Genomic DNA, 23,371 nt, shown 5'->3' with positions numbered 1-23,371 from the left:
GAAAGTTTTGAAGTGTATTACAAAAATTAAAACATTAAAGATCAAATTGAAAATTGTTTCAAACTTTAGAGGGTAAAACATAATTTTCCCTTAATTTAGTCTCTAAACATAATTTATATTTTATTCACACTTCATCCCTCTATTTTAAAATATTTTTTATTTGGCCCTTTGCTATAAAAATGTCTGGCTCCGTCCGTAGTTGCTGACTTGCAGTTGCTGTCAAGATTTGATTGGCTCTCCATATCTTGCTGATTTGGCGGGATCACGCTTGACAAAAGAATTTGCTTTGCCTGTCTTGTCTTCACCTTCGATAAGTCCTGGCTGATTAATGACTACAAGAGTGCTCATTTAGGATCATTTTTTGTTTTCTAATACCTTTTAGCTCAGGTTGTGTTTGGCAAACCATTTCACCTAGTCGTAAAGAATTTGCTTTGCTGTCTTGTCTTCGCCTTCGATAAGCACTGGTTGACTAATGAATACAAAGACTAGTCATTTAGCATCATTTTTTTGTTTTCCAATACCTTTTAGGTTCTTGTCTTCACCTTCGATAAGCATTGGTTGACTAATGACTAAAAGGTATTGGAAAACAAAAAATGATCCTAAATGAGTACTCTTGGAGTCATTAGTCAACCAGTGCTTATCGAAGGTGAAGACAAGACAGCAAATTCTTTACGACTAGGTGAAATGGTTTGCCAAACACAACCTAAGCTAAAAGGTATTGGAAAACAAAAAAATATCCTAAATGAGCACTCTTGTCGTCATTAGTCAACCAATGCTTATCGAAGGTGAAGACAGCAAAGCAAGTTCTTTACAACGAGGTGAAATGGTTTGCCAAACACAATCCGGATTGTGTTTGGCAAACCATTTCACCTCGTCATCAATATTATCTCACAATATTAATGTAACATTACATTCACTTTTTGTAAAAAATGGCATTTTTTGTCTTCAGAAAAATGGTATTTTTTTTTTAAATGGTCATTATTCTAAAGAAAAAGACGATTTTTTAAAAAAGAATACCAAATAAAAAAAAGGGCCACACAGGATGTTATTACTTCAGAAATTTTTTTTTTAATTTTAATTTTATTTTTTTAAAAAATGACCACATTAAAAAAAAAGTTGAGCCAAAATTGTGTGTTTAAGTTATGAATGTACATGAATTTTTAATAAAATTTATTTCAACTTTATTTCTACTATTAAAAAAATATGTGCATCTCACATATTTAAAAAACATATATCACTTTTATAAATTAGGTTGAATGAAATTTTTCAAACTCAATTTCTCAAAAAACTTTGTCATATTTTTATCCTTCCAACCAAAAGCATCACCAGCATGTGATTCATGATTGGACAGCAATGGTAGTTTCGGAGATTATAGGAGACGAAGTGGTTAATATGGTAATAGACTGTTGGACAGGTTGGTCCACTGAGTCAATAATTTCCAATTATTAAATTCAGGGCAGATTGTTTCCACAGTCACTTAGAGTTGCAACAGAAGAAACTCCTTTTTTTTCTTGCATTGTTTCGTTGCAGATTGCAGGAAATATGGGCATCAACCACCTCCTTCGCTCCACTCTCAGAGTCCGGGTATGAAATCTTCAATTCAATTTTTTTTTTTGGATGAATAAAATCTTTAAATTATCTTTTTCGTGTGTATTTTTTTTGTTGGTTGATTTGGGGGACCAGTTCTTGCTTGGTTCATCATGTTTGGTTCTCACGATTCTGTTTGAAGATTTTCATCTTTTTTCTTCAATCGCTTTGTTGGAAGAGACAAAGAGGTCTGCTAGCCAAATGGGTTTTCTTCATTGTATGCTGTTTTCATGCCCTGTCTGATTTCTGGAGGATTTGTATTTCTTGATTTATGGGATTATTGTCTACGACTTCGCTCATTTCTTGTCAGGATTGTATTTTTGATTTCTTGAATCTGTGATTTTCTTTCGTAGCTTCCAGGTCACCAGCTGTAGTCTGTGTCTGTATATTGTTATAGGACTCTGTTTGGTTTCTGAGAAATGAGAATTATGTCCGTCTAGCTCTGTTTTATAGGACTCTTCTCTCATCTGTATGGTATTGAACATTTGAGCTCGTTATCTCCTTGTTTGTGGGAGAAGGAGATACCATTTGCTGTACATTCTGCACCTTTTTATTTAAAATAGATAAACTTGTCATGTCATGACTTATTCCCCCATCTAACTTGCTTTCCCAGTCTTCTATTGCATCTCATGCTCGCCTGAAAACATAAAAACAATATTCCCAACCGATTTAAAATTGGTTGGTTGAAACAATTTTCCTTCAAAACGAATTCTTAAAAACATTTACTCGTCATAAAAGGAAACTTTAAAAGCTCCTATCATCGGAAAATTTGAACTTAAGAAACTTTCTTTCTTCTCTTACTATGGCCTACACATACCGTTACCCCCCCTGCATGCTTGGGTTGTACGATCCACCTTTTGGATTAAAGCATGTATTTGAGTGATGTTATAACATTTGAACTTTAATGAAACTTTTCATGAAATAAAATCATAACATGTGGTACATGAATTATAATCAATTAAAAAATATTGATCATCATAACATAAGATCATGCCATAAAACACTTGCATAGAAGGTGTAATGGATATTACTTACCTCGTAGCTGCTAGTAGACCAACCAACTTCTAAGAACCAAAGTCACAAGTTCCGAGATGTTAACTCTATCTTTCTAAGTCTAAACAACTCATACCCTAGTTAGAAGTTGGCCCTAATCTAAGACCTCTCTTGGCTTTTTTCCCTAATAAAATTCTTCCTTGTATAGAAATAGGCTTACGGTTTAATTCCGATCAAACCCGTTTTCTTTTTAGAAATAATTTCGAAAATAATTTATCTCATTTAAATAAATATTATTTTTGTCAAAATAATTTATTTTGAGCTTTCTAGATTTTTAAAACATTCTTCTAAAAAAATGATTTTTTGCATATTTTTATTTTAAAAGATTCCAAAAGTTACAAAAATTCTTGAATTTATTTCCAAGCCTTTTAAATTGGGGAATCACTTAGATTAGCCCATCATGACTTTCTCTTAACTAGTTTCTAAAGTTTAAAGCCCAAAAACGCTTAGAGTTTGTTTGGGATTGTGTTGGGACATAGAGCTTTTATATCAAAAAAGAGTTTTTTTTTTTTTTAAAGCTTCATTTTCAAGAAATTCCCAATAGAGCGTTTTGGCCTTTTCTAGATAAAAAAAGTCAAAGAAATACTTTTTGAGTTTTTTACCAAGCGGACCCATTATTGCTTTGCACAGCTTTTTATGTACTAAAATTACTTTTTAAGCTCTTTAATGCAATTCCAAAGAGACTCTTAATTGGGCATGACTACACACTTAACTAGTTTGGCCCAATTAGGTGAAAAGGCCTCTTGGGGCCCATAATCTGAATTAAATAGGTCAATCATGAGTTCTAAAAAGTTTTACATGAACTTTATGCAATTCAATCAAATCAGTAACTACATGTATGGTTTTATTGAAAAATTCAATATAATATGTATCCGGTAATTGTCTAGAATGTGTATAAATTGTTTGCTTGATTCTCAAAAATATTTGAGAGGTAGTGAGGATTGTATTTGGTGGATTCCTTCAAAGAGGAAGAGGTTTGAGGTGAGGTCAATTTTTCATCAGTTATCTACTTCGGGGGGACCTTCTTTTCCTTGGAGGAGTATTTGGAAATTAACCCTTTGCTAGTGAGTTCTTTTTTTTTTTTTTTTTTTTTGTGTGTGGGCAGCAGCTCTTGGTAAGAGTTTTGACGTTGGATAATATGAGAGAGAGGAGAGTGATAGTGGTGGAATGGTGTTGAATGTGTAAGAGGAGTGGAGAATCTATTGATCATCGTTTTATCCATTGTGAAGTGGTAAGAGAATTATGAAGTGCGATCTTTATCCTCTTCGGGGTACAATGGGTTATGCATGTAAGGGTGATTGAGTTGATAGATTATTGGCAAGGTCAGGTGGGTAGTCGTTCAGTTCTAGATGTGTGGAGAATAGCCCCATTGTGCTCAATATGGAGTGTGTGGCGAGAGTGGAATACAAGATATTTTGAAGATCGTGCGAATAGGAAGGAAGGGCTCATGAACATCTTGGTCAAATTGATTTTTAATTGGAAAGGGGCGTATAATATTTCTCTCTTCTAATTTTTCTGAATTTGTCGGTTTTTGTTCTTTTAGCATTTAAGGGGGACTCTCTTTGTATACTTTATATGTACTAGGGTTGCACATCTCTTCACATATCAATGGATTGAATTTTTTTTAATTTTTTTTATAAGTGATTTCATTATCATTAATAAAACGCAAAAATGCGAAACCCTAGTACACAGGGAGTTTACAAGAGAATCCTTAATCTAAAGAAAAAGAACACAAATTCAAAAAATTTGCAAAACTAGAAACAAGCGAACTATGATGTGTAGATATCCAAGAGTATAAAGTGTTGAACATAATCTTCTGAAACTCTATCACCGAAGTCCTTACATCTTCAAAGCTTCGAGCATTCCTCTCTTGCCAAAGACATCACATTAAACATAATAGAGCCAACCTGCATGCTTCCATAGACCATAGCTATACCACACCTGACTTGTCCCCCCCAACTGACCTTCAATTTGATGACCCTTCTGGTATAACCTACTTTATACCAAACAGATGAAGGACGAAGCTCCATAATTCCCTTGCTAGTTCACAATGAATCAGTAAATGATCAATGGGCTCCCTACTCTTCTTGCACATACAATACCACTCAATTACCACAACATTCCTCTTTCTCAAATTATCGAGCGTCAATATTTTTCTTAATGCTGCTATCCACACAAAAAGCGCCACACGCGAAGGAGCCTTAACTCTCTATATACTTTTCCAAGGAAAATTGGATTCTTTCTGGCTGGTTAACACTTGATAAAACGATTTCACTTCAAACTTGCTCCGGAAGAATTCCATCCCATTCTATCCTCCTCTCCTTGTCTTAGTTTGAAAGAATACAACCTTTCAAAGAAAGATACTGCTACCTCCACCTCCCAATCTTGATTTGGTCTAGTAAAAATGACATTCCACTGAATAATTCCTTCTTTAACCTGCTTGTTACCCGCCACCCACACATCTTTCCTCTGAGCAATACTAAACAAATCTAGATAAGAGATGAATTATTTAACAAAAAAAAAAAAGTTTGGAATATGTTTTAGACACATGATATATGAAAATTTTGTTAGTATTTAGCACAAAAGGAGAAAAAAATAGATTTTAATCTCTTCAAGATATAAGTTTTGGTACAGTAACAAACTATACATGCAACCGTGTAATTTTTTTTTTGTCCGTTTCGCAATGCTACTTCTGAAATTATTGGTAAACTTCTTAGGCAACAGAAAATGATCTTGAACTTGACTTGTTGATTATATTAGCTCATTCCATGCAGATTTTGACTTTTACAGCCATTTAAATATGCCCAAAATGAAGTGTAACTTTTGCAATGCTTTTAGCATCTATAATCATATATTTCATATCATGTTTTTTCTTTACTTATCAAAGAAAAAAAAAAGGTTAGAAATAATAGCCATAGATTATTGTTCTGTAGCTTTTTTTTTTTTTCGTCAGATTGATTTTCTAACTTAAATTGTAAACAAATAGTTTTCGATTCTATTATGTGTCTTACCTAGATTAGCCCATGATGTTTACCTAGAATAAGTAAGGCTTTATTTGTTAAATTGTTAATATTTTTTTTTGATAAATAATAATGCATTAAAAGAGCGCAGAGGGGCACAACCCAAGTACACAGGGAGTATACAAGAGTTAAATTGTTAATATTAATCTCCTCATGTAGTTTCATTAATAGTTTTCCTGTCACGTGTGAGTGCACATGCTTCTTACTTGTCAATATTAGAAGCTTTGATGATTTAAGTCAAAATGAAGGCAGCAAAATATGTGGATTTTCTTACATTCATTGAAACTTAATTAATGTCTTCAACTATAAAACATTAGTGTCATTACCCATCTTTTTAGTGCATGTCCAGCCAACCTCTAAACCGCCTATTGGGGATTCATTAGACAGGTGGTCTGATTAATGATGAAGAACTTCCTGAAAGGAAATAGTACCAAGTTTGATGCATGCTTAATTCTTTGGTAGTATCACTCATATTTTGCATATATGTTACTTATTGGAAAACAGCTAATAGTAATGTGTTGGTGAGATGTGTGGTGAGACCTGATCTTTATTTTCTTCCTACAGTTTATTAAATATAGTGTAATAGTTATTGCTTTACTATTGGATGCAATCTATTTGAAAAATTCTCCCTTAAATTGGGTTAACCGAGGTGTAGTTTTAGACTTAAATAGGTTAACTGGATCAATTCAACTTTCAAAGTGACTGACCTTTCAAATCAAAGTTAAGTTTAAACTATTGGTTGCTTAATATGGTTTCTATAGATTTCACTTAACTTACTGTCCTGAGACCTGTTCCAGTCCTAGGCTAACATAAATCATAGAAACTCCATAGGGCAGTTACCCGATTAATGCAGAATTGACCTTTCCATTGTTTTGTTAACTTAGGATAATCATATATTTTGAAAGATATGTACTATATGTGGATAAATGTGTCTGCAAAAATATTATGGTTAACTTCATCCATTAAATAGTCCTATGGTGCATTTGGAAATTTTTGTGGAGATTGAAGGCCTTCAATGTGTATTAGATAGAATTTGAAGGAGAATAGTATCGGTTTGAATGGAGCCATTGAAGATAATATGTACCGTTATCTCACTTGGTCGTGTAGTGAGATTGCAGTTCACTATTGTATGGCGCTGATTTTTCTTGTGCTAGTGTATGTGATGTTGTCTGCTATCTTTAGTTATTAGACAGAAGACAGATTTTGAATGTGAATATAATCAGTTTAAACGAGGTTGTTGAGAATAGTGTGTATCCATTATCACAGTTACAGGTGTATTACAAATTTCAGGACTGTGAAATATGATTCTGAATTGTACTTATCAAAAAAAGAAATATGATTCTGAATTGTCTTGCACTATTGCGTGTGATGTTGTCTACTCTCTCTAGTTAGAGTCAAATACTTCATTCACCAGATGTCACTTGAATGTTTTGTCTAGTTCTTATGCTTAATCGCTAGCCATCCACGCTTTCTCTTTTTAACTGACAGTTATTTGTTTATGTTTACAGCTTGGTTCGTATGTAAAACATGTTTCTGCTTCCACAAGTTTGCAGGAGCGTCTATTTCCAGTTCCGGTGCTGGCCAGATTAAGTAGTACAGGGGCATCTTTGCAAAAGGAAGAGTCAACAGCTGATTTGAAACATAATCAAGGGTACATGGTGTTTCTGTGTTAACTTGCACTTCAAATCTCTCTCTCTCTACCTCTCTAACATGTGCAATTTTGTACATGAGCATGTATCTTTACTTGTCCAATGTGTTTGTAGAGAGTAGCTCATTGTGCACATGTGCGCACCTAAGATTTCAATCTGACATGTACTTAGGCAGTAAATCTTAATTATCTCAGGTTTAAGGGGCATGATATGCTTGCACCATTCACAGCTGGGTGGCAGTCTGCTGATTTGCATCCTTTGGTTATAGAAAAGTCTGAGGTATTCCCAATAATGTGCTTAAGCATAATAAGAACTGGATTCATAGTTGGTTCATCATATTTTAAAAGGACCGAATCAATGAATTATTTGCTTCTCCATTATTCTGGTGCTTATGAACTTTGGCCATTGGTCTTTTCACTGTTGGAGTGCATTGGTCATATCCATCTCTATTGTTTAATGGTTAGTTGCTTGGGGATTGAAAATGGTGGGGGTAACCCTAGCGGCATGGAGAGCAATCCTTTCTTGTCTTATGTGCTGCATTTGGTAGGAGAGAAGCAGTAGGGCCTCCGGAGGGAAATAGAAGTCAATTGGCATGATCAAACTAAGTTTTGTCAGAACTTTGTATAAATGGGTTTTGGTTCATCCTTCTAGTATCTTGGGATGTTTTGTAGATTATATTGATGTTTAAAACTTAGGACCAGATTTATATTCCACTTTATTTTTCTTTCTTTCTTGTTTGGGGTGTTGCCTATTGTATACTTCCCATGCACATGGATGGCACCCCCTTCTTGGCGCTTTCCAATATTGTTATATTACTTAAACTTAAAAAAAAATGTCGAGTTATTCTTCTCGTGAGAACCCCCTAGTTACATGCATACAAAAGCCACGAGTCATTCCTCATTTATATGATTAACTTGATTTGTGGTTTCAGGGTTGCTATGTATATGATATCAATGGGAAAAAATATCTTGATGCTCTTGCTGGTCTATGGTGCACAGCTTTAGGTACATAATGTGATGTATTGTTTATCCCTCTCTCTCAGCTTAAGTGTGTTGCTTGCATTTATATTTTTTTTTTGGAAAAAGTACACATACTCCTCTCAAATTACCAGGCAATTTGCAATATCCCCTACAAACTTTCAATTGAAGCAATGCGATAGTGTTGGTGTTTTCCGGCGAGTTTTTGATTGGTGCTTGTGTTGCTGGCAAGGATTCGGCCAGCACTGTTTGTTTTCCGGCAAGGTTTCAACCAGAGTTGAAGTTTTCGGTGAAATTTCGTCGGTGTTGGCATTTTAGTTGATTTTTAGCTTGTTTATGTTTGGTTTAGTCCATTTTCTTGTTAATTTTTTTTTTTTTATAAAGTATGTCTTTTTGTGTGTTCCAAATTGTTCCAGCTTGAGGGGGGAGTATTAGAGTTTGTTTGTTTGTTTATTCCAAGTGGAGCATATATTATAGGAGTTTCCTTCTAGAAGTTTTTAAAACTTGTAGGTGAGGTGTCCCCACTAGCTGATTCATGAGCTGTATTGTGTAACCACCATTCCTATATATTTGGAAGAATGGAATGAAGGCTGAAAGTAGATTAACCCCATTTCTCTTACATTTGCATATTCTTATCATAGTTAACTCTTGCAAATCTTTACTATAGTTCAAGTGAACTTTTGCTAGTTTCTTACCACTCAGATACCTTCATTGTTGTCCTTCCCTTTACTTCCATCAGAATCCCCATGTGCTAATAACTTTGCTGAGCCTCACTCTAGGGTTGCTTTAGTAAATAAAAAGAAAATAAATACGTTTCTGCCTTAAGTCATAAGTGAAGTTAAATGTCACATATGACATAAATTTTAAGCAGTAATTTTGGTGTACCATTGGTAGACAAAAATTTCATTGGATGGTTATTAATTCTTAAATTGCTTAACCAATTAAGTTGCACAGATATTATTGTATAAGTTGGAGAACTCTAGTAATAGTTTTTGTTTCATGATGTCCTCCCCTACGCCCTCTGGAAAAGAGAAAATGCCAGGGTCTCACACTGTAAGTTCTGATATTTGTGATACATATCCAACGGCTCTCTTGATTCTTACAATAAGATGTGCACTCTTCTCATTTGTATTCCTAATTCTATCGACTTGCTTTAAAAGTACTTTGATTCAAAATTTGGGTTTCAATTACTTATGTAACATTGAATATTTGCAGGGGGAAATGAACCTCGACTTGTTGCTGCTGCAACTGAACAGTTGAATAAGTTGCCGTTCTATCACTCCTTTTGGAACCGTACTACAAAACCTTCTCTGGTATTTATGTACTCGCTCAAATTTCTAATTGTATTCATAATCTTGGATTTCATTTTCATTTGTCACTGTTACTTTTCTGTAATAATATGTTCTCTCTATAAAACTTATTACTCTGCTTGACTTTTTACCATTCGGAAACATTGTGCTTCTCTTTCTGCTTACAAATTAACAATGTGAATGAGAGGTTTCTTCTTTTATTTGGTTACTAATATCGAATTATTCTTTCATTCTTACAGGATCTGGCAAAGGAACTTTTAGAAAGTTTTACAGCGAGGAAAATGGCAAAAGCCTTTTTTGTAAATAGTGGATCAGAAGCCAATGATACTCAGGTTTTTTTTTTCTTTTTTGACAATTTTCTTGATCTTTTTGAGTTTATATTAATTCTATCATGCCTCCTGGGCATGAGGATAAACTGCTTAGCCCGTCAGGGGTGAAAGCTCCTGAATTACCTGGTAATTGGTTCTGGCGGGTGGGGTCCGTTACCCGTAAGAGTTTGATTAACGGTGAGGATTGTTGTACAGTATGCGTTTGCGCGTGCAATTAATCTGAGTAAAGTTCTCCTACGTTATAAAAAAAAAAAAAAAATAAAAAAAAAATAATTCTATCATAACATGGTTCAATTTCAACATACTAGCTGTTAGGGAGAGAGACACCTAGAGAGTCAAATAAGAGTAAATTAATATACATACTAGGATTACTTCTAGTCCAAAAGCCTAAGTTAATGGGCTTGGGTCCACTTATATATATTAACCACTATTTTTCTGTATATTTTCCCAAAACACAAACCTCAATTGCATACACAACAAATCTATCCCTCAATTGTGAGTCTATTCCACATTGAGTCAACTCTCCCTCGCATGAGAGTGTCATGCGTACTCCAAGAGAAACGACATTTTTTATTGGAGTCTACCCAAATGCGTCGAACTAAGACACTCATATCAGCAGCAACGTAAGCAAATCATGAGCTCTGATACTAATTGTTAGGGAGAAAGACACCAATGGAATCAAATAAGAATAAATTAATATACATATTAGGACACCACTTGTAGCTCAAAAGTCTTAGCTAATAATGGGTTTGGGTTCACTTATATTAACCACCTTTTTTTTTTAATATTTTTTCAATGTGGGACACAAACCTCACAAGTGCATACACAATACTAGCCCTTGATTAACATGGTTCATTTCCATATTGGGAACTAACAAGAATATAGTTCATTTAGATATATCACAAGTATTTGTAACACCCTCCCCACCAAGGGGCCGGAAGAAAACCTAAAACTAAGAATTGCTCTGTTTCTCCAAGGTCAATGAGATGACATGATACAACTTGAAAACATATTTTTGGTGATATGTCAGATAACATAATTTTGAGGACCATTTAAAGAGTTTTAGAACATCTATTGGTGAATGTTTATGAGATTACATCGTAAATAAATCCTTGCACCACTTTGGATTTTAAGCCAATGTCATGTTCAAGCACTCAGTGTTTAAATTTAAGGAATAATGTCTCTGTAACTTCTCGAATTATTTTCTTGCAGGTGAAGCTCGTTTGGTATTATAATAATGCACTTGGAAGACCAAATAAAAAGAAATTTATAGCTCGAGCAAAATCGTATGTTCAAAACTCAATTGATGGGTTTTTCTTTATATTCTCTTGACTGTGCCCCCCCAAATAGCTTACACTTTTATGCATTCCGACAGGTATCATGGTTCAACTTTGATAGCTGCTAGTCTTTCTGGGTAGGCTTAACATATAGCAAACCTTATTTGGTTTGAGACATTTTAGCACTCTTGTAAATCCTTTTTTTTTTTTTTTTGCATTGACCGGAAGATTTTTATCACAGCCTTCCAGCTTTGCATCAAAAATTTGATTTGCCAGCTCCATTTGTATTGCATACTGACTGCCCTCATTACTGGCGCTTTCATCTTCCAGGTTGTCTTCTAACTGGTCTAATGCCTGAGATTTTTTGTTAGAAATTTTGGTATTGTTAAACATTAGGAATAAAAATGCGTGTGCCAGGTGAAACGGAAGAGGAATTCTCAACCAGATTAGCAACTAATTTGGAGAATCTTATCCAGAAAGAAGGACCAGAGACAGTAATTTATTCTTATATCATACAACTTGTTTAGGAAAATTTTCAGTCACGGTAAAAGGTTGATGTTGTTGCTGACCATTATTATTGGTTATTTCAGATTGCTGCATTCATTGCTGAACCTGTCATGGGGGCAGGAGGTGTGATACCTCCCCCTGCAACTTATTTTGAAAAGGTAAGTTGCTTGTATCATGTGATGCGGACATATGTCAGGCTCTAACTTTCAAGCCCGATAGTAACTAGATCATTTGTTGTGCTATGCAAAAATATGTTAAATGCACATAAATAATGCTTGAATGCCTTGCCCCGATTAATATCAATACATTTGAAGTTGAATCCTACCAGTATATAAAATGACAAGAACTTATCGTTTCTGAATGATATACTTAGGTAACCCATCATTACATGCAACCTTGGTTATTGGACCTGAGCCAGCCCCACCAGCTGATTTGTCCATGAAGTCAACTCAACTTAGTCATTGTGTTTCTTCAATTTTATCAACTCGTATGCATTTGTATGAGTTGAGTTGAGAAAAGTTTGTATAATCTGGAACCTTGATAAGTCTTTCCGTTAGCTTTCCTTAACAGCAGCCAAGAAGGGCATGATAGTCGTAAGAAACTTCTTCTATTTATGTTTCTAGCTGAAGTTAATAAAATTAAACCCCAGGGTTGAACTAGTGACCAGGTTCTTAACGACAACTTTCTATGAATATCAGATGATTCGTGGAACCTTTCTGCAAATAGTTTTCCTGTTATTGCACTTTTAATGATATTTCAATTACTTAAAAAAACTCTTCCTGTTACAGAATGCTCGGATGTAACTGATTTAGGGCAAGTTCTCTTACCCAATTGTCAGGCTGAAAGCGGAACTTAGCTTCTCACTAACACATTGGTGCTGCACACACAATGTAGGGTTCAACTGGGAAATAGAGTGCTCTTAGAGAGAGTTGTTCCATAAATTCCCTGAATTGGTTTTCCATTTCATTAGGGTACTTTCTGATCTGAAAAAATGGGTTATAGCACCATCACAAGAGGCATGAGACTGGGCACTAGATGAGGGCATGGGAAGGATACTCACGGAAGGACCAACTAGAGATAATTTGTATAATATACCAGTACGGCCAAGAGAAGGGAAGGTGACCTACTCCCTAATCGAAGAGAAAGAATGGTTGATACCAGGGGAGCAGTCCTATAAAGGAAACGGTAGTGGCACTAGTGGTTTATCTTTTTACTCAACTAGTGAAGTTGAAATCTTGGATTCAGCTTCTATCCAGCTTTCAGGGGAGGGATGTTGCTGGTAGCCCTCCGTGCATGGAAAGGATTATTTATGATTCCAGGCTAGGCAGGGAATACATTGGGTACGTCACTACCTCTGTTGCGGTGGACCCCTACTCACTTAAAGGATGCTCTTAATTATGAAGGAAATTCTTCAAATAGCAGACAAAAAGCAATGGGAGTTTCATCACAGGCTGTTGCATGTTAGTAATGAAGTAATGGATTGAGCTTTAGACAGCCGTTGCGTATTAGAACAAGCCTAAAATATGATGTACCTAAAGCGAATGGTACTATAGGGGGAATTCCGATGACTGACCTGGTCAACCAAGAAGCAGGGGAATGCATTGAAAGATTCAATCCCTGGGTATCAACCTAATCGAGTTCTATGGCTCACTATAGATAGAGCGATAGCAAGTCTTTGGTATATAAGTTTTTACATTGCACTATTTCTGACTTTGAATTTTCCCTTGTGGCATCTACTCTCCCTTGGGTAGATTCACGCCAGGAAAATTAGTAATATGTCAGGAGAAATTGGTACTGTAGTTTTAGAGCATGCCAGGATAGATTCTAACTAATTCTCTCTCTTGGGTCTTTCTCTTCCTCTTGCTGGGCGAATGGGCTTTGGTGGATTCCAGTGACATGACCATGTGAACAGGTTCATGTAGGATGCAGGTCCTTGAAATATGCGAGCTTTGCCATGTGGTTTCAATTAATGTCAGAAAAAAAAAAAAAGGATTTCATCCTGTCATAAAGTAGATCAATCTATACCTTCATTACATCAGAACCCTTATTGAAGTGTTTGATTTCTGTGGGTGCATTATGCACACACAAGATCACCCATTTGATTTCTACTTGCAATATTTAAATGACATATCAGTCTTGAAATATTTATTATGTTATGGTCTGTGCTTAAATTATTTGGCATTCCAGCTATTTAGTGATGTTATATGCCACCTATGGGTTTTGACTGACTATTATGATGTGAACTATTAAATAGTCATCTGTCTCTTTCTCTCTCTCTCTACACCCCCCAAAAGAGGGGGGGGGGGGGAGAGGAGAAAGACACATTAATAATTTAACGTTTTCTATTTGATGCAGATTCAAGCTGTTGTGAATAAATATGACATTCTTTTTATTGCGGATGAGGTACTAACTCTCTCCTGGTAGTATTTTCCATTTATTTGCAGTTGTCATTATTTGTATCCTAAATAAGAGGCTAGCTTTCTTTGTATCTTAGGTAATTTGTGCATTTGGAAGGCTAGGCACAATGTATGGGTGTGACAAGTACAACATAAAACCAGACCTTGTATCTGTAGCAAAGGTAAAGTTGGAATATACTTAAACTCAGCATAGACCTCATATCCTGATACAAATTGTGTTCTTGCATGTCATGTTTTGAATTTTCCAGGCCCTTTCTTCGGCCTATATGCCCATTGGAGCTGTACTTGTGAGCGCTGAAGTATCAGAAGTCATATCTTCTCAAAGCAACGAACTTGGTATGTTGAACCCTCCTGAGTAAGCGACTCAAGTTAATGATTATTTAGAATTTAACCAGATTTGCTTTGTCCCAGGTGTTTTTTCTCATGGATTTACATATTCTGGACACCCTGTATCCTGTGCAGTTGCAATTGAAGCACTGAAGATCTACAAGTTTGTTCCTCTCCTTTCATATCTGGAAAATCTAAGAGTAGAATTGCATTTATAGACTTAATTATTCAAACATAAAAAATATCATTTTTCTCAGAAACATTGATTTTGTGCCGAGTATAATGACCAACATCTGGGTCAATCCTGGAAGACATTTAAAATCAAAAGATTAAGATGTTTGATGATTATTGATCATCCATTTTTACCTGTTTAAGGGTTTACCTCTTCATTCAGTTTAAGTATACTGCATTGGGAAATCCTCGAAGATGGCTGAGTAATCTAATGGCAGATATGCAACTGACATGTACTTTCATATATACAGCTCAATGTTCCACATGGGTCAACATCCCGACCACAAAGATTATATATTACATTTAGTAGTCAGTGAAAGATATCTAACTTCTTTTGTAGGGAAAGAAATATTGTTGAGAAAGTAAACAGCATTTCCCCAAAGTTTCAAGATGGTGTAAAAGCATTTTCAGATAGTCCCATAATTGGGGAGGTACATATTGTCTCTCAAGTATTTTAAAATTTTGGTCAATGCATGAATTTATGAGACATTTTTTTTTAAAAAAAAAAATTTAGTATTGCTCATCTGATTCTGCAGATACGGGGAACCGGATTGATACTTGGTACAGAGTTTACGGATAACAAGTCACCTAATGATCCATTTCCTGCTGGATGGGGCAAGTTCCATCTTAAGTTTGTTTTTTAAAGTTGACTATAGTCTATATGGGTATATTTGGTGTTTGTGGGGATACATTGGTTCGACGAAAGCTGCATAATTATATGGGCAATTTGATAGAATCTCTTTGTGCTTTTTATGTTTTTGACATTAAGATCCCAGTTTCCAATTTTGTGTACTTGAAACCCATGTTTACTATATCATTTTTAAATTCTGAGACAGCTGATCATGTTTTCTGTCAAATAAATAACAAAAATGATATGAAAAGACAATTATGCCCATTTTTTATTTATAAAATATATATATTTTTTCTAAAAACAGAAGAAAATAGGTAAAAAGGAGTGTCAGTGGACCTAGCCACAATGGCCGAGCTATCACCCAGCCGTAGTGATTGGGTACAATACACCCATGACGATGGTTGGGTACAACCTAGCCACGGTATCTGGGCATGACCCAATCTCTTTTTTTTTTTTTTTTTTTTTGATAGGAGGCATAATTTTATTTTCGTATCATTTTTGTTATCTACTTGACGAATAAGTAAGGAGGTCTCAGATTTAAAATAATCATAAACTCGTGTCTCGAATTTGTAAAATTAGAAATTGGGATCTCAATGTCAAAACGCACAGGGACTTCCTATCAATATTTCCCTAATTATATATTATTCCTATCATCAACTAGGCCAGAACCATCTTGTAGATTTGACAAAAAATTTTCCTTGTGTGATTGCTTGTGTGTGTGATGGTCCTCAGGGCCCAATTGGTGTTTACATATACGGTTGAGTTTCCCAAGCATGCTTCTGTTCTGTGTTTCCTAAGCTATTTTCATTCTCCCTGATATTATACTTTTTGATGATGTATACTGCAGGGGTAGGAGCTTATTTTGGAGCACAGTGTGAGAAACATGGAATGTTAGTACGTGTTTCTGGAGATAATATAATGATGTCTCCTCCATTTATCATCTCCCCCAAAGAAGTTGATGAGGTAGGGTAGTGAACTATACTTGATTTTCTTAAGATCCTCCATTAGGATTAAGGACAGTTTTATTTAAAATTGATTTTGTGAGAGAACAGAGCTTGCTAGTGCCTAGTGGATTGTTTAGGGTTCATTGGAAGGAAAAACAAGCTCATGCGGCCATTGGAGTCTGTTTGGTGATGCTGAGATGGATATTCTTTCTGTTCTGCAAGGATATCACTTAGTATTTACTTAGATTGCTAAAGTTCTCCCACACAACTGTATTTTGTTATGCATTTCTACTGCAGACACATCCTATTTTCTGAAGGAAGACTTGATAGAAATTGGTGGTCAGTCAAATTGCCACAAAACAAAAAAAAAAAAAAGAGGGAAAAAAAAAAGAAGAAAAAAGAAAAAAGAATCAAGTCTCTTTTAGATTGTTTAACCCGCTAGTGCAAATTATTCTTCTTGAAAGACTGCCAAGTGCATCTTTATTATGGTGAATGTTAATTCTAACAATTTCCAGTATGATTGGAAGTTTGGATTCTCTTGTTAATCAAATTCTGAAGTTCTGAACTGCTTTTGTTTTCAGTTAATAAGCATTTACGGGAAAGCTTTGAAGGCTACTGAAGAGAGGGTGAAGGAGCTCAAGTCTCAGCAGAAATAGTTTGTGGATGATAATGGCGAAAGATCTTCTAGTTTCATGTAAAGCAAAATCTATTATCTATTGTGACTTGTGGGACATATGGTGTACCTAGATAAATCATCTAAAATTTGTTATGCCTAGTGGGAGTTTATCTTTCGTTGCTCTGCCTTTTTTTTTTTTTTTGGTTTACTTGGTTCTTCAAATTTAGATGGTTGATTGATCAGGCTGCTGGGAAGATCATGTCATAGCATGTGGCGCAGATGGTGATCATAACATGTAGAGAGAGAGTATCTCCAATACAAGAAGGTACCCTAGAGAATAAGGGTATGTTTGGTATGCAAAATGGTTATTCTATTAGGAAAAATGAGTAGCCTGTATTAAGAATGGAAGAAGGTTGAATAAAATACTCTTGTGTTAAAGTATACATATACTCCAATACTTAGAATAGCCATTCACATGGCCTATGAGAGAATGACTACTTCAAAAGCTATTCTATTTCACCTTCAATTTTTAATAAAAGTCGTTCATTTTTCCTAATGAAATATTAGTTTCGTGTATTAAACGTAACCTAAATATGAATTTGCTGAAGATATTATGGTGGAATTTGAATCTAGAAACAAGTTATCAAGCACTGGTAATTGCTTCACTCCCTGCCCAACAAAGTTTAGTGGTAATTTTGGTGGATAGGGCTAGGGTTTATTCCCCAAATATTTGTTTAAGGGATTTGGATGGTTAAAGAACCTTGGCCACTGCATGCTTTCCCAGAGACTCGCCTCCGCCCAATGGCCACTTCTGAAGGCTAAAAAAAAACCTACAAAAAGGGTTGCTTGTGAAGAGAGATTCAGATCTTTAGCAATTTGTAGCTTAAAATTAGCAATTTCGACAGTATATTGTCAGAGAGTATATATAGGATCTATCTGCTCAATTAAAACTGCTCGGCCACTTACTCGAGTAGGTGGGTCATATATTGACTTTTTTTACATGTGCAAGGCAACAATTTGTTGAAAAAATTGGAGGAAATCCTTTCAATACTTTGGCTTTTAGTTTTAAGCCAGGAATTGTAAGATGAAACCTATGTGCTAGAGAAAGCGTCCACCATTACTACCTTTTCTAATTCGTGCTTCTGTATGTTACTACTCTTCTCGCCATTGCTCTTGCCTTCTTGATCGATTATGGAGTGAAAATTATTTATATAGTATTTCCTTTTCTTGATTAATATATATAAAGCCTTATTTTGTTTCCCTTTTAGCTTGTATATGATAAAATGCATATGCATGAAATGTGACTGTGCCATTGACAACAGAGGTCAAAGATAACTTTGCTTTGATACCAATTGACAAAATGGCTGTTTAGACCCCAATGCAGTACTCCCACAATTATGCAATAGAAGAATAAGCAAATATCAAACCAACATAAAACCAGTCACACATCAACGCAACAAATTTTGTTGGCGAAGTAGAAACTCTTTGAATAACATATCATGTGTAAAAACACTTCGGGGAAACTAAACCTTGAGAATCAACAATAAGAAAAATTCGTAGTACATGCAAAGTATTCTAACAATCTTTATAACGACTTAGACATCTGTATGCAAACAAGCACCCCTTAGTTGTCTCTTACCGCATCAACTTCAACTCCGAACTGGGCAATTCTTTTTTTTTTTGATGAATAAGCATTTCATTAAAACCAAAGCTCAAAATAGAGCATCACTGAAACACAAATACAACCCCTTACAAAGCAAAAAATAGGGGAAAACAAAACCTACAAACCAAACAACTACTCAACACCAAAACAGCCCCTTACAACCCTTACATGTTGAAAACAAGAAACAAACTACAAGCCAACATTACAGAGGATGGCAGAAGACAAGTTCCACAATGAACACAACAAAAGGTTCTCCCTAGTTCTAGGAAAACCTCTTTTTATAGCAATTCTAGCCCTGATTTCCCAGAAAATCTGCTTCAATAACTGTTTTTCAGTTTTTGGAACACCATCATGTCTAAGTTCATTTTTAGTATGCCAGAGATTATAAACAACAGAACCAAGAACCAATTGACATATCAAGCATTTAAGAGAGTTATTTCCCCACTTATTGCAACCCAGCTGCACAAGTTCATCCCAAATCACAGGAGGCATATCAATTCTACAACGAATCATGCAATATTTCCAAACTCTCGAACTAAAGCTGCATTCAAAGAAAATATGATCACGAGTTTCCAGTTGAGAATGGCAGAAACAACATTGAACCTCACCCTTATAACCCCATTTGAGTAACCTCTCCCCTGTAAGTAGCCTATCCTTCATAGCAAGCCACAAAATAAAAGCCTGCTTAGGAATAGCAAGAGGAAACCAAACTAACTTCCACCAAACAACCTCTACATTCTTCTTTCTAAGGGCTTTCCAAGTCTCTGCACTAACATAGACACCCGTTTTAGAAACAGTCCAAACTGGCTTATCAAATTGGCCTTAACAAACTTCAGAAAGCCTAACTTGAATATCAACTAGAGCTTCTGATCTTGCTGGTCTCCAGAACCAATCTCCATTGCAAATGACAGAAGACAGCTTAGCTTTAATATTACTTTGAGCATCATAAATGGCCCTGAAGCCATATTGCTCAATCAAAACTCCTACCGGATGCCACAAATCCAGCCACATATGAATGCTATCCCCATTCCCAACTTCAAACTTCAAGAACCTTTTAGCAATAGATCTCAGCTTTAAAATTTTTCTCCAACTCCATGAACAATTCTGAGGAATACCTACACTCCAAAAACTCCTTCTTTTTAATAGATTTTCTCTAAACCAGGCAACCCAAATAGAACCAGACCTAGCAAAAATACTCCAGATATGCCTAAGCATAGAAGTTTGATTCCAAATATCAAGCTTCTTTAAACCCAAACCTCCCTCCTTTTTAGGAAAATAGAGATCAGACCAAGAAACCTTTGCTTTAGCTACACCTTCTTCATTCCCATTCCATAAAAATCTATTGAACTTTTGTTCAATAGCTCTAATAATCTTTTTAGGAAGAATGAAAATACCCATCCATTACACTTGTAAACTGTAAAGAACAGAAGATATCAACTGGAGCCTACCTGCATAGGAAAGATTCTTGAAAAGCCAAGAATCTATACGGCCAGAAATTTTGCTAAGTAAAGCTCCACAGTCAGCTGCAAAAAGTCTGGACGAAATAAGAGGAACCCCAAGATACCTCACAGGGAAATGACCTTCCTTCATCATCAAATCATCCAATAGAATATGCCTCATTCTATCTGAAACTCTAGAACAATAAAGAGAACTCTTAGAAGGATTAGCTTTCAACCTAGACAGCTTCTCAAACTCAATAAGAGCAGCCTTGATAACTTTAATAGAACTCAAACTAGCTTCTGAAAAAATCAAAAGATCATCTGCAAAACACAAATGAGTAAGCTTCATTCTCTCATATTTAGGATGGAATTTAAACCCAGCATTACCACCAGTATGTGCAGCCATAATCCGAGAGAACACCTCCATAGCAAGAACAAACAAGTAAGGAGAAATAGGGTCACCCTGCCTCAGTCCCTTTTTACCTTCAAAATAGCCAACCAAAGTACCATTGACACAAACAGAAAATTTAGGAGATGTAATACACACCCTGATCCAGCTCAAAAATCTATTAGGAAAACCAAAACAGTGAAGGCAATGAAGCATAAAATCCCAATTCACCAAATCATAGGCCTCCATAAGGTCTATTTTCAAAGTACACCTAGGTTTCCCTTTTTCCTTATGATAACCCCTCACAAGTTCCTTAGCCAACAAAACATTCTCAGATATATTCCTAGAAGGAATGAAAGCAGATTGGTTCATGCTCACCAAATCACCCAAAAAAGGCAACATCCTGTTAGACAAAATTTTAGTAATGCATTTATATATAACATTACAACAAGCAATAGGTCTAAAATCTCCCATGGCCGAAGGATTAACCTTTTTAGGAACCAAGGAAAGAATAGTAGCATTCACTTCCTTAAGCAATAAACCAGAAGTAAAGAAATCTTTAATAGCAGCCACTACCTCCTTACCCACAATAGACCAAGTAGACTTAAAAAAATATGAAGAAAACCCATCAGGACTAGGGGCCTTATTGGCTTTCATATGAAACAATGTATCTCTTATTTCATCTTCAGAAACCTCTTTCTCCAAGGTAGCTGCACGTTCAGAGGAAATAGCAACAGAAATAAGCTGCCTAACTCTAGCTGCTTTTGCATCTGTGAATTGTAGATGATCTGTACCTAACAGATTCTTATAAAAGTCCTCAGCCACTCTTTTGATCTGTTCAACATCATCCACTTTAGTGCCATTCTCATCCCACAGATAGTTAATAGTTTTCTTGGCATTTTGAACCTTAAGAGATTTATAGAAAAACTTATTATTCTGATCTCCCAAATTCAACCATTGATTCCTTGCCTTCTGCTTCAAGAAAGATTCCTCAGCTTTAGAAATAGAAACATAAGCATGAAGACATTCCCTCTCCTTAAGCAGACTATCAGCACTGCCAAAAGAAGCAAGAACATCATTTTGAGCTAAGTTTAGATTCTCTCGAGCCTGAATAACTTTTTGCTTCAAATTCCCAAAACAAACCAGATTTTTCTCTTTTAACACAACTTTCACAGACTTAAGCTTAACATACAACTGAAACATTGGGAATCCCTAAACTTGAATACTCCAACCCTCCTTAACCCAATCCAAGAACCCTTTATGCTCTAACCAATAGTTATAGAACTTAAAAGGTTTAGGGCCAAAACTTTTTAAAGTACCTACTGAAATAATAATAGGAGAATGATTAGAAATGCCCCCTGAAAGGAATTCCACAGCAGTATTCCCAAAAAGACTCATCCAATTCACATTAGCCAAAACTCTATCTAGTTTTCTTGCTACAAACCGAGGCTCCTCACTTTTATTGGTCCAAGTGTAAAAACACCCACTAAAATTAAGATCCAAAACTTCAATATCATTCAAGCACTGACCAAATTCAACTTCATAAGAAGAGAGCTTATCAGATCCCCACTTTTCAGCCAAAGAAAGAACCACATTAAAATCCCCACAAATCATCCAAGGATTAGTACCTACTTTTGCCTTCATAGAACACAAATTAGTCCAAAGATGCTTTCTATCCACCCCCTGGTTAGCCCCATATACAAAAGAATGAAACCAACAAAAATTAGTAGTAAGAGACTTAATAGAACAATTAATACTTTGCTCACTTTTATCCAAAACAGATACATCATAATCAGAATTTTTCCAACAAATCCAAATTCTTTCCAAAAAATGTTTATCATAGTTAAAGACATAATCCCAATTGGCACAATAGAAGCCCTAACTTTTTCAGCTTTATTTTCCTTCACTCTAGTCTCAATCAAACAAATAAGACTAATCTTATGTTTTTTAATCATACTCACAACCTCCTTATGCTTAGAGGGGTGATTCAAAACCCTTACATTCCAAATTAGGAAATTCATAAAGTAGGAGAAAAACCTCTCATCAAGACCTCCTCCTCTTCACCCGTTTTACCTTTCCCTTTAACTTTTGCACTCTCCTCCACCAAAGCAGATTCAATAACATTTTGAAGAGAAGAAAAAGCATCTACACCCCTCACCTCACCTGATTTAAAATTACCATCAACTCTAGCCAAAAGATGGAAAGAATTAGTCCAATGACTATTACTATCCTTTGTAGTAGCCTTTGAAACAGGGGTTCTTTTAGCTCTAACCACATTCCATTTAGGCTCAACCACTTCTTTAGGAACAACATTCTTCACCTCAACAACTTTCTCTATCACAGAATCATCATGCAAATTCTGAACAGGCTCAGCTTTTTTTGGAAGCCACACCTGTTTCTCAACCTTAGAACAAGTATGAGAAAGATGACCAAATGACTTGCACCTCTTACATTTACTAGGAAGCCAAGGATATTCAATGCCAACTACAACCCTTCCCCCATCAACACCAACAATTTCAATCTCCTTTGGAAAACCCGAATCCATATCCACTTCAACCAAAACCCTAGCAAAACCAAGCCTCAATTGCTCCTCACTGACAGAATCAGCACAAATAGGTTTACCAACACCACTAGCCACATAACTCAAACATGTAGCATTCCAAAACTCAATAGGTAAATTATGCAATTTAATCCAAACAGGAACAGAAGATAAAGAAATCTTGAGAAGTTGCATACCAGGAATCCATTTTCGCAAGATCAAAGGTTTATTAGCCATATGCCAAACTTTTGCCTCCATCACCTCATCTCGTGTCTTCTCATTAGCAAATTTAAACAAATATAAATCATTCTCCAACAAGAATACTTCTACTTTCCCATATTGAGCCCAAATACTTTCTACAGTACGTTTAACAATAAAATAGGGGAGAGGCTTATCAAGAAATTGGCCAACAAGAGAAGAAGACCATTTTGAAATACCTTCCTCAATAGCTTCCTTGGGTGGCTTTA

At 35.5% G+C, this 23,371-nt stretch overlaps 2 protein-coding genes across 3 annotated transcripts; one reads left to right on the top strand and one right to left on the bottom strand.

The window, feature by feature from the left end:
* The first annotated feature begins 1,458 nt into the window (after window positions 1-1,458).
* LOC132180641 (gamma aminobutyrate transaminase 3, chloroplastic) lies at window positions 1,459-17,318 on the top strand. Of its 2 annotated transcripts, XM_059593533.1 has the most exons (20): window positions 1,459-1,584; window positions 7,169-7,311; window positions 7,504-7,588; window positions 8,241-8,313; window positions 9,502-9,599; window positions 9,836-9,928; window positions 11,138-11,211; window positions 11,301-11,339; window positions 11,444-11,532; window positions 11,620-11,696; window positions 11,793-11,867; window positions 14,065-14,112; window positions 14,204-14,287; window positions 14,375-14,462; window positions 14,538-14,616; window positions 15,025-15,115; window positions 15,221-15,299; window positions 16,163-16,278; window positions 16,841-16,953; window positions 17,119-17,318. In XM_059593533.1, exons 1-19 carry the CDS (start codon window positions 1,543-1,545, stop codon window positions 16,913-16,915), a joined length of 1,548 nt encoding a protein of 515 aa, XP_059449516.1. In that variant the 5' UTR covers window positions 1,459-1,542; the 3' UTR covers window positions 16,916-16,953; window positions 17,119-17,318. The 2 variants fall into 2 exon arrangements, with proteins under 2 accessions (XP_059449516.1, XP_059449514.1); XM_059593531.1 differs by lacking the exon at window positions 17,119-17,318 and having other exon boundaries at window positions 16,841-17,050.
* A 1,409-nt stretch (window positions 17,319-18,727) lies between these two features.
* LOC132181943 (uncharacterized) lies at window positions 18,728-19,936 on the bottom strand. The gene is made up of 3 exons (XM_059595165.1): window positions 19,370-19,936; window positions 19,142-19,192; window positions 18,728-18,997 (listed from the first exon to the last, which is right to left on the bottom strand). Exons 1-3 carry the CDS (start codon window positions 19,934-19,936, stop codon window positions 18,728-18,730), a joined length of 888 nt encoding a protein of 295 aa, XP_059451148.1.
* Window positions 19,937-23,371: the final 3,435 nt, after the last annotated feature.

This window comes from Corylus avellana, chromosome ca5 (genome assembly GCF_901000735.1).
Source record: "Corylus avellana chromosome ca5, CavTom2PMs-1.0".
Lineage (NCBI taxonomy): Eukaryota > Viridiplantae > Streptophyta > Magnoliopsida > Fagales > Betulaceae > Corylus > Corylus avellana.
The sequence above is the reverse complement of the archived record's forward strand: the minus strand, read 5'-3'. Positions and strand labels throughout refer to the sequence as shown.

What these genes read in the sequence shown, in the direction of transcription:
- LOC132180641 (XM_059593533.1), top strand. Translation starts at nt 1,543, where the DNA reads ATGGGCATCAACCACCTCCTTCGCTCCACTCTCAGAGTCCGG. An exon ending in GATTTGAAACATAATCAAGG is followed by an intron (nt 7,312 to 7,503) that starts GTACATGGTGTT and finishes TAATTATCTCAG; the next exon opens with GTTTAAGGGGCATGATATGC. An exon ending in GAAGCACTGAAGATCTACAA is followed by an intron (nt 14,617 to 15,024) that starts GTTTGTTCCTCT and finishes CTTCTTTTGTAG; the next exon opens with GGAAAGAAATATTGTTGAGA.
- LOC132181943 (XM_059595165.1), bottom strand. Translation starts at nt 19,936, where the DNA reads ATGGGTATTTTCATTCTTCCTAAAAAGATTATTAGAGCTATTGAACAA. An exon ending in TTCAAGTTAGGCTTTCTGAA is followed by an intron (nt 19,193 to 19,369) that starts GTTTGTTAAGGC and finishes CTTGCTATGAAG; the next exon opens with GATAGGCTACTTACAGGGGA. An exon ending in AATGGGGTTATAAGGGTGAG is followed by an intron (nt 18,998 to 19,141) that starts GTTCAATGTTGT and finishes GAACTTGTGCAG; the next exon opens with CTGGGTTGCAATAAGTGGGG.